Source organism: Delphinus delphis, chromosome 4 (assembly GCF_949987515.2).
Source record: "Delphinus delphis chromosome 4, mDelDel1.2, whole genome shotgun sequence".
Classification (NCBI taxonomy): domain Eukaryota; kingdom Metazoa; phylum Chordata; class Mammalia; order Artiodactyla; family Delphinidae; genus Delphinus; species Delphinus delphis.
The window spans coordinates 83,367,128-83,377,435 of NC_082686.1; the positions used below are offsets into that span (position 1 = coordinate 83,367,128).

General features: G+C 39.2%; 1 protein-coding gene across 2 annotated transcripts in view; it reads left to right on the plus strand.

Annotated features, from left to right (window-relative positions):
* The window catches only part of PARL (presenilin associated rhomboid like), a 64,499-nt gene extending 55,429 nt beyond the window's left edge, over positions 1–9,070 (plus strand). Inside the window, exons 8-10 of one of the 2 annotated variants that reach the window (XM_060011040.1) lie at positions 4,998–5,099; positions 5,239–5,336; positions 8,727–9,067. In XM_060011040.1, the coding sequence (XP_059867023.1) occupies positions 4,998–5,099; positions 5,239–5,336; positions 8,727–8,838 (312 nt within the window). In that variant the 3' untranslated portion in view covers positions 8,839–9,067. Of the gene's footprint in view, positions 1–4,997; positions 5,100–5,238; positions 5,337–8,726 lie in introns of both variants that reach the window. The other variant, XM_060011041.1, reaches the window with a different exon arrangement.
* The last annotated feature ends 1,238 nt before the right edge of the window (positions 9,071–10,308 follow it).

The following is a 10,308-nucleotide window of genomic DNA, read 5'->3' on the forward strand; positions in this document are numbered from 1 at the left end:
CTGCGTAGCACAGGGAGATCAGCTCAGTGCTTTGTGTCCACCTAGAGGGGTGGGATAGGGAGGGTGGGAGGGAGACGCAAGAGGGAGGAGATATGGGGATGTATGTATATGTATAGTGGATTCACTTTGTTATACAGCAGAAACTAACACACCATTGTAAAGCAATTATACTCTAATAAAGATGTTAAAAAATAAATAAAAATAAAGTCAGAGGAAAAATGAAATTAAAATAAAATTTAATAACAAAAAAACTGACTTTACATAGAAATGCACAGCTAATGAGAATTTTCTTTAATATTTAAATTTCTGTAATGAGTGCTTTAGATGGAGATAATAAGTGCTTTAGATGGAGATAATAATCTATTTACCATATGATCTGGCCATTTCACTCCTAGGTGTTTACCCAAGAGAAATGAAAGAACACAAAGCGTTGTACACAAATGTTCACAGCTTTTTTTGTAACAGCCAAAACTAGAAAAAACTCAAATGTCCATCAGGTGAATGAATATACATATTATGGTATAACCATACAATGGAATATTATTCACCCATGTAAGGGAATAAATTATTGATACAACCACATGGGTGAATTACAAAATAACTATACAGAGTAAAGGAAGCCAGACAACAACAAAAAGGAGTATATGCTGTATTATTCCATTAATATAAAACTCAAAGTGAATCTATCTTAACAGAAAGTAGAGAAGTTGTAGCCTAGGAATGGGAGAGGAGCAGGAGGGACGCACTGCAGAGGAGCACCAGGGAACTTTTGGGGATGATGAACTTTTGGGCCACACTCATAATCTTGAGTGTGGCCATGGTTTCATAGGTATTTATGTGTCAAAACTTAATTATAAACTTTAAACGTGCAGTTTTTTGTGTGTCACTTATACTTCAGTAAACCCAACTTGCTTTTATTTTTTATGTTTAAAGATTTGGGAGTCCTTTGTACTATTCCTGCAAACTTTTCTGTAAGATTTAAATTATTTCAAAATAGGATGTTAAAAAAACACCTAAGAGAAAAATTTCTAAAATATGCACCTATAATTGACTCTGATTGTCCCTATAATTAAAAGGAAAGGTCCCTACTTTTTTATATTAAAAAGGCTATTTCTGGAAAATAGCATCTACCTCTCTTAATTGCCAACTGTTTAGGGTCTTCTGTGTGAAGAGTTGCTTCAGAATAAAGGATTATCTTACATTTTAGGAATTACTAAAACTTTTAAGAGTTATGAGTCCCAGGCATCCCCGAAGTCCGCAACCCTTTAATATATAGTTGCCAGTCAGCCTAAACAGGGAAACCAGCTCACGCTGCATTCCTAGGAATGGGTTGGGGAAGCTACACGGTGGAAGGACAGCATTAATATTCCTAAGGAGAACCTAAGACATGAGTTCAGGCAAGTGGACAAAGACAACCCAGGGCTTAGGCTAAAAAAATGAAAGAACAAGGAAACAAAGTCAACTACATATTAAAAGGGATAGGCTGGGTGTTGGCGATACATGTTAATTTTGCAGTGGAGGTCAGGAGTCAGAATTCTGTATTCTCTACTTAAGATCAACTGTCTGCTATTGTATATTTACCAAACTGGCTCCTATGTAAGTCTGCAATAGTAACACACGAGGTTCTTCAGAAATCCTGACTTCCCTTCACAGGACCGTTGCTGCCTTGTGAAGACACACACACATGCACACACAGCCTCCGTAATTTGTTCACTCTTTCGCTGGTTCCCCACTCCACGTCCTTAATGTATCACAGCAGCTTTCAAGGAAGGATATCAGCACTACCTCAGAAGATGGGATTCCCCACAAAACTTGCTGGGTCATGGTTCCTCTAGGGTGCAACATGTTATACTGGCCAAATTTATATTTGTTCTGAAAGATTTGTTTTGGCTAGAACTTCAACATCTGCCACTATAATCTACCAGCATATACTGTATTTAAGCAGAGTAGATGTCAGTGTCACTGAGAATTTGAAAGTTAAAGAGTAACCCTTCACCTTTCAGGCTTTAAGATGTGCAACTTGAGTATCCTAGATTTTTAAATAAAACCTAAAAAAGTCAACTCAACAAAACCCAGAAGAAATCAAGTTGAGACCTTATTTTCTGAGAGAAAAAAACCAATAAAATTATACTTTTCCCCCAAATGAAACAAATATAATTTGGTTAGCTGAATTGAAAGAAGAGCACTGAAATCCTGTACCCTCTAAGTTGCTTCTCCATAGATGATTATATTCTCCATCTAAAGTCCTCATTACAGAAACTTAAATATTAAAGAAATTAGCTGTGCATTATTAGCTGTGCATTTCTGTGTAAAACCAGTTTCTTTGTGACTATAACTTATTGTACTTATTATACATTAAACATATTTATGTGTCTGAATAAATTGCAACTTGCTTTTTTATTTTTTTAAATGACATTTTATTTTATTTATTTATTTTTTGGTCGCACCATGTGGCTTGCGGGATCTTAGTTCCTCAGCCAGGGATTGAACCTGGGTCCCTGGCAGTGGAAGTGCACAGTCCTAACCACTGGACCACCAGGGAATTCCCACAACTTGCTTTTTAGACAGATGTTTAGCCTACCCCATGCAGAGATTCTTTATTTTCACCTTTTTTAGTCAGAGGCTTTTAATGAAAATGGACCCCTTTTTTAAAAAAAGGCTGTGGAAATGGTCCAGCTTTTAGGAGACCAAGGAGACATGGCAACTAAATGCAATACGTGGGGAAAAACAGCTGCAAGGGCATTAGTGGAACAATTGATAAAACTGGAATATGTTTATAGATTAAATGAAAGTATAATATATCAGTATAAAATTTCTTGAAATTGAGAACTGTATTGTAGGATATATAAAGATATTCAAGTTCTTAGGAAATACACACTGAAGTATTTAGGGGTAAAAGGGTATGATATATGCAGCCTATGCTCAAATGGTTCAGGAAAAAAAGTATGGATATAAAGAAAAAATGATAAGTGAAATGTGGCAGAATGTTAAAAATTGGTGAATCTGGTTCAGGAGTATTTTGGAGTTTTTTTCAAAGTGAAACAGACCTAAATGTAAAACCTAAAATAAAAACTTACAGAAGAAAACAGGAAAAAACTCTTTGTGACCTTATTTTAGGCAAAGATTTCATAGTTGAGAGACCAAAAAGCACAAATTAATAAATCAGACTTCATGTAAGTTAAAAACTTATACTCTTCCAAAGACACTGTTAAAAGGCAAGATACATGCTAAAAGAAAATATTTGCATGTCAGAAGTCTGATATAGGACTTGTGTCTAGACTATATAAAGAAAAATTCAAGAAGAATGGGCAAAAGGTTTGAACAGACACTTCAAAGAAGATGTATGGATAGCAACTAAGCACATGAAAAGATGAACATCATTAGTTGTTAGGAAAATGAAAATAAAAACCACACTGAGATATCACTATAAACCTATATTACAGATTTAAAAGACTGACCATACCAAGTGTTGGTGAGGATGTGGAGGAACTGGAAATCTCATACACTGCTGGTAGGAAAGTAAAACACTAAAACCACTTTGGAAAACAGTTTGGCAGTTGCTGTGCTTCCCCATCATAACTGATTATATTTTGTTGTTTTTACTCATTTATGTCTTTCATGCCAGTCTGTAAGCTCCATTAAGGCAGGGACTGTCAATTTTGTTCCCCTTTGTATCCCCATCATCTAGCATAGTGCCTGGTAGGACTCAAGTATTTGAATGAGTGATTATCATGAGATTTAATGTAAACAAGGGATTATGATCCAATTTCTCAAGTATTGTAGCATTTAGAGGAATTAGGAACATGTGTAACATTAAGAAAGTTTAGTTAAATTATCATAATTTATCCAGGAGATATTTCATAGCCATTATCAATTTAAATTATGAAGGTTATATAGCAATGTGGAAAAACACAATAGACGATAAAACTATACAGCAATTATAATTTCAATTATAACAAGAAATGGTTGACTTACTGGTCATAAGGTTTTTAAGTTTCAATTTTTATTCTCAAATACAAGGCTGTTGGGGAAAGTGCTTCTCAAGCAGGTGGATGCATGTGTATCCCTGGGAGGATGCTGTGATGGGGGGGCGTGTCATGCAGAGCCATGGGATAAATTTGGCATGCTTTCCTGGAGCAGAACATTTGTCAAACGTTTTAAGGAAAATGTTTAGTGTTATAATGAAGTAGGATACAAATTTCACATGATTTATGGTAAAGCATTAAATTTGGGAGAAATTCCACACGTGTGGGTTTCTTTGGGCAAATTCATGCTCACTCTCTGGTTCGAGGAGTTTTGTGTTTTTTTTTAAATTTTCTTTCTTTATTTATTTGGTTGTGTTGGATGTTCATTGCTGCACGTGGGCTTTCTCTAGTTGCAGCGACTGGGGGCTGCTCTTCATTGCGGTGCGCGGGCTTCTCATTGCGGTGGCTTCTCTTGTGGAGCACAGGCTCTAGGCGTGCGGGCTTCAGTAGTTGTGGCACGTGGGCTCAGTAGTTGTGGCTCACGGGCTCTAGAGCGCAGGCTCAGTAGTTACAGCGCACGAGCTTAGCTGCTCCGTGCATGTGGGATCTTCTGGACCAGGGCTAGAACCCATGTCCCCTGCATTGGCAGGCAGATTCTTAACAACTGCGCCACCAGGGAAGTCCCTCGAGGAGTTTTGTTGAAGTTTGAGAAGTCCTTTTTTAGTCATTAAATGAAATGATGCATGTGCCACACATAACAGTGTCCCTGAAGTTCATTAACTGCTGACATGCTGGTTGTTACATCTTATTGCCTGTAGTTCAGTCCTTGCCAGGTGGTTACCATATCACGGACTTAGAGTCCCTTTGCCTGATATTTTGTACGTTAGTAACGGAAAGCTTTTTAACTTTGTGCTAACCTAGAAATGTGTGGCTTGTAAGCTTTCTGGAAAAAGTATTTCTACTTTAGACGTTATAGTCACTAAGCAGTTGCACATGAGAGTTTCATTTTTTCCCCAATGTGTTAATTTGCAGTCGGGCGCAATCATGACTGTCCTTGCAGCTGTCTGCACTAAGATCCCAGAAGGGAGGCTCGCCATTATCTTCCTTCCAATGTTCACGTTCACGGCAGGGAATGTGAGTATTTTTATGAAGTGAAGTGCTGGGGACAGTGGTGATATTTTTACATTGACTGACTTTTTGCCCTTAAATTAGAAATGTCAATGCTGGAGGAATCAAAGTTGTATCAGTTCTGTTCTCTTTTGCTGGCTTTCAGGCCCTAAAAGCCATTATTGCCGTGGATACAGCAGGAATGATCCTGGGATGGAAATTTTTTGATCATGCAGCACATCTTGGGGGAGCTCTCTTTGGAATGTAAGTTTGAGTATGACTGACTGTTACACTGCTTTCTCAGCTCATCTCCCTCTCCCCACCCCTAAGGAAGGCAGAATAAGGCAGTTACTTCTGTGATGGAAGCAGGGCAGGTGGGGTTGGGAGGGCAAGGAAATCGCAACATGGTTTGCTTTGATCTTGAGCAGCTTCACCATATGAGATGGGAACGTGAGACTGTTGGCCCTGCCCCTGCCTCGGTCATTTGTAGAGGGAGACCATCTGTGCCTTTACCCTCCCCTTAACCTCAAGTCACCTGAACTCATGACTGTCAAAATTCCTAGTCCTTCATGGAGACTGTTGCCCAGCCCCCTAGTCTGTGCTGTATTCCTTTCCCCACTCTCAAGCCACATCTCCCCTGCCCAGTCCCTACCCTGCTCCCCTACCTGGCTACCACTGACCTCACCAGTGCTGGGCAGACACCCTGAGTGGGTGGATCCGGTCCTCTGCTTGCGATGAGTGTGCAGGTGCCTGCTGCATGACTGGAGTAGAGGCCAGATGGCATAAACTCGTGTTGATACTTATTGAGCATCTGTGATGTTGCAGGCACTGAGCTAGTTACCTTGCGTTACATAATTATTACCCCTGTTTCACTGATGGAAACTGAGGCTCAGAAGTGATCTTCCCCAGGTCAAACAGCTCTTAAGTAGCAGAGCAGAGATTTAATAAACCCAGATCCAGAGCCCTCCCAGCCTCTGTCACACCACAGTGATTACAGTTACATTGTGGTTACAAGATCTCCCACTTGTGCTTCAGGCAATGGACCCTTGCCTAAAACATAGTAGTGCTGTAGCAACGCTGTCATAGAACTTCCTCAGGGCTTCTGGAGTCCATCTGACCGTGAGAGGCCCTTCAGCAGAGCTGTTGTCTGTCTGATATGCTGCATCCCTGATGGCCTCTCTTTTCTTGCATAATGTTGCCTTTTACCCTTATTTGGTTTTTACTTTATTTCACAACAATGGGAAACCTTAGTTTTTTAATTTTAAAAAAAAGTAGAAAAATCTATTCGAAGTGGAGCAGTTTTGCCCAGTAGGCGGTGGAACTAAATGCCATTATGCCATTTATAATTTTCAGTGATGATTAAAGAATAGCATGTGTGAGTTCGAGCTTTAACAGCAGCCCATTATAAATAGTAAAAACTGACCTGGTATTACAGTATGAGAAACATGAAGACTGATGAAAAGGGGTTTTGTTTTATGAACTCTAAATTTACCTGGCTCCTTCCATGTATACTTAAAGGATCTTTTCCCCAGCAGTTTTTTATTCCTCTCAACTATAATTAGATTACCTTTTTCTGTTCTGAAAACTGGATCAAATGTATTTTAAAGTCCAGAATCTGAAAGGCAGAGGAATGCTTTCTCTTTACTGTTTCTAATTTCACCTCCTTTCATTTACTAGATCTTGGTTATATCTAGAATTCATCTTTTCTAACATCTTTAATGGTGAAGATTCCTCAGTCTAGATTAAAGATGTTAGAAAAGGTAAAGATCTGTTAGTAACCTCCTGCACATTGCTTTGACTTTATGTCCCTGACCACATTTTATGGTCTTCACCTTGCACTGCTGCAGTAATGATAGCTAATGTTTACTGAGTATTTGCTGTGTGCCTACGCTAAGGAGTAATTTAATACTTTTAACATCCTGTGAGGTAGTCCAGCTTACAGAAAGGAAACTGCTTAAAGAAAGGAGTTATCCAAGGTCACACAGTGAGTCATTGCAGAGCTGGAGTTTCAGACTGAGCACTAGACTGTGAGGCTGCTACCAAAAACAAACAGAAAAAAAGATACCTCAAAAATTAGTCAGTTTGAAATATTTTCCTAATTTTAATATAACCAAATGACCAATTACATTTGAACTTACGAGTATAATCAAAACAAGTACCTGTAAGATTAAAGTGTTTGACTCTTTGCTTGAAATAAGTAGGTTAAAAAGATTTGAGAAGACACTTTACTAATGGAGAGTTCCCGATAAGCGTTTCATTTCTTGTAAGAGTTTTATAATTGCATTTGAATCATAGGATGATCCTTTTTCTCTTGTTTTAAGTTCACCAGAGAACGTCACTCTAAGCCCAAAAGAATTTTGTAAACATGCCTATTAATTTGCATGTTTTTAAAATGCTTTTTTTCTTTCTGTAAATTTACTGATTATTTTTCAAAATTTTAATGGTGACTTTTTATGATTAAATGTTAACTATATTTAGTGAGAATTAGGATTCAGGTACAATTCAAGCCCTTTGTAATAAAAAAAATACATGCTCCAAACATTAAAAAAATGTTAAAACATTAAACTGCCATTCTGATATCAATTAAGTTGAATAGAGCATTTTTTCAGTCAGGTGTCTAAGATGAAAGATCAACAAAATCTAGTTTCTGCCTCAGGGAACATGAAATCTGTTTGGGGAAACCAGGGCAAAAATAAAAGTTTCAATAACAGAAGCTTTTTAAAATAGCCATTCCAAATGCCCCTCCTCCAGGGAAGCTCTCCGGGGAGGCAGGTGCCTTTGAGCTTCTCACAGCCTGTGCTGCCCTCGGGTAGAGCTCCTAGTCGTGCAGACCCCAGGCCGTGGGCTTCTGATCTCACTCCCTGTGTGTTCCTCAGCTTAAGCAGATGCTCCTGAGAGGCTGAAGTGTAGCACCGCGGTTAGAGCACAGGTTACAGGGTCAGATTTGGGTTCTAGTCTCAGTTTGGTCATTCCTAGTTGTGCAGCCTGAGCAAGTTAAATTACTAAACCTCTCAGTGTTTCACCTTCCTCGGCTTATTGCTTCAGGCTGCTTTTAGGCATTGTTTAGGCATGTTTAACAGAGGATGGGGATTGGAGCTGTATTTTAAAAGGTGGGCAGAATTTGGATCCTTTTGTGTAGCCAGGCTGAAGGTGAGGAAGGAGAGACATTTAAATTAGTATAGCCATCATTATTAGTAAATTCTGATTCTGACATTTCTTACACTGACATAGTAAAAAGAGTCCAGGCTTAGAATCACTCTGACCTGCTAGTGAGTGCTTGATTGACCACTTAAAAGCTGTTAGCGCCTTGGGCAAATGACTTTCTTTCAGACTTGATTTCTTCATGTTTGTAAATGGGAAAAGTGATACTTGATTTGCAGGGTTGTGGTGAATTAAAAGTAGTGTGTGTGAAGTACTTACATTTTTGGAGCAGTCACACATGGTCCATCCTATTTCCATCTTTTATGTCTTCTGTATATTAAAGGTAAGTCATTGATCTACATTAAATAAATTAATCAGCTTTTTTAATATGCTGGATAGTAAATGACAGTGACATTCAGTTTTTAAAATGTCAGCTTGATATCATCATAGTACTTGGCATTTGTATGTCATACTGTTTGAATGTTGGACCTGGTTTGTTTTTCTTTTCCCCAGATGGTATATTACTTATGGTCATGAACTCATTTGGAAGAACAGGGAGCCTCTAGTGAAAATTTGGCATGAAATGAGGACTAACGGCCCCAAAAAAGGAGGTGGCTCTAAGTAAAACTGGGGTTGGACAATACTGGTACGACTGGTCCATGCTGCCTGAAGCCCTAGGAATGCATCGGCCCTGGAGTGACCACATCTTTGCTCCTGCCTGGAAGACACTGAGCATCTAGCTTTCCCAGTATTTTAAACTATGTCCCCAGTACATGTCTCATTAGAAAATGAATTATGACAAAGTTGTGAAATAAAGGTTTATATCTCTAGTTTGTAAAGAGCGGGTATATGTCTCTTTTGAAGAGCACTAATGCTGCCCTGGAATCTTGCTGTTCGTTGTTATATTTAACATAGTTTGAGTACATGGAAAGGTCTGATTGGAACTCAGAGGTGCTTGTTTTTTAATGTTGGCCTTCTAGCACCTCTGCTAAATATTTACTCTTACTTACCTACCCCTTTCCTTGCTTGGTTAACAGGTAAAAGTTAAGAGCATCTTCTCTCTGGCATGGGTCTGAAATAACAGCTGCAATATTTTCTAAATTTTCCCAAAAAGGTAGGTAACGTTTCGTGGCAGTGAGTGGCATATACAGAAAGACATTTTTAAGTTTTGCTTTCTAGGTTAAAATTGTAGCTAATTAAGAATTAGAAGGAAGTATCTTGGATAAATTCGGACTTGAATCTGAGCCTAATAGCATCTTATGTTGGAAAATGTACATTCTTTGAAGTGGAGCATCATACTGACATAGCAGACAGTGGTCGTCGTCATAGCTTCACTGTAGTGGAACTCGTCCTCGTGATTGAGAATTATTTCTAGGAAATGCGATTTGAGAATTTAAAAGTTTTTCTTGAAAGGATTTATAGGAGAGTTTTTGAGTCTTTTGGTTGATCTCAAAGAGTTACACCAAATTTTGCACCTTGTGCTGGAGAGGGCCGGGCTTGCGTGGTGGCGGGCACAGAGCGCCTGGCTTCATGACAAGGAAGGGAGTCGTGCTCACCTCACACGGTGTTGAGAGCTGAATGGCAGCATGTGCCCAGCACATAGGAATTATCCAGTTATGGTGGTTCTTCATCTTTTTCCCACCAACCTGGACTCTTCTCTGCTGCAAAGTACCGGTCATTCTTGCCCGGCAGGGGACTCTGTTCTAGTTTAGAATAGTCTAAACTAATGTCACTTTAAGGAGAGAGAATTTTTGTTAACCCAGCCCTCATTTTGCCAGTAAGGAACCAGGGCGGTCGTGTGTGGGAACTGCCCAAGGTCACACTGCTGTGCTTTGACATTTCTGAATATGTAGTTATGCTAAGAACCCTGTGACTTACAGATGAGACAAGAAGTGTTTTTCAGAGATGGGATGGGAGGCTGAGATCACATGGACATTCCATATGGAGTCCAAAATGAAATTCATGTTGTCCGTGGGCAGATCTGGAAAACAGGCAACAAAGACACGTCTGCTCTCTCTGCTTTGTGATGTTTAGAGAAGGAACGTTTGGAAGGTCAAGTTACCTACCTGTGAGAGGCCTTGGGAGGTCAGCACCC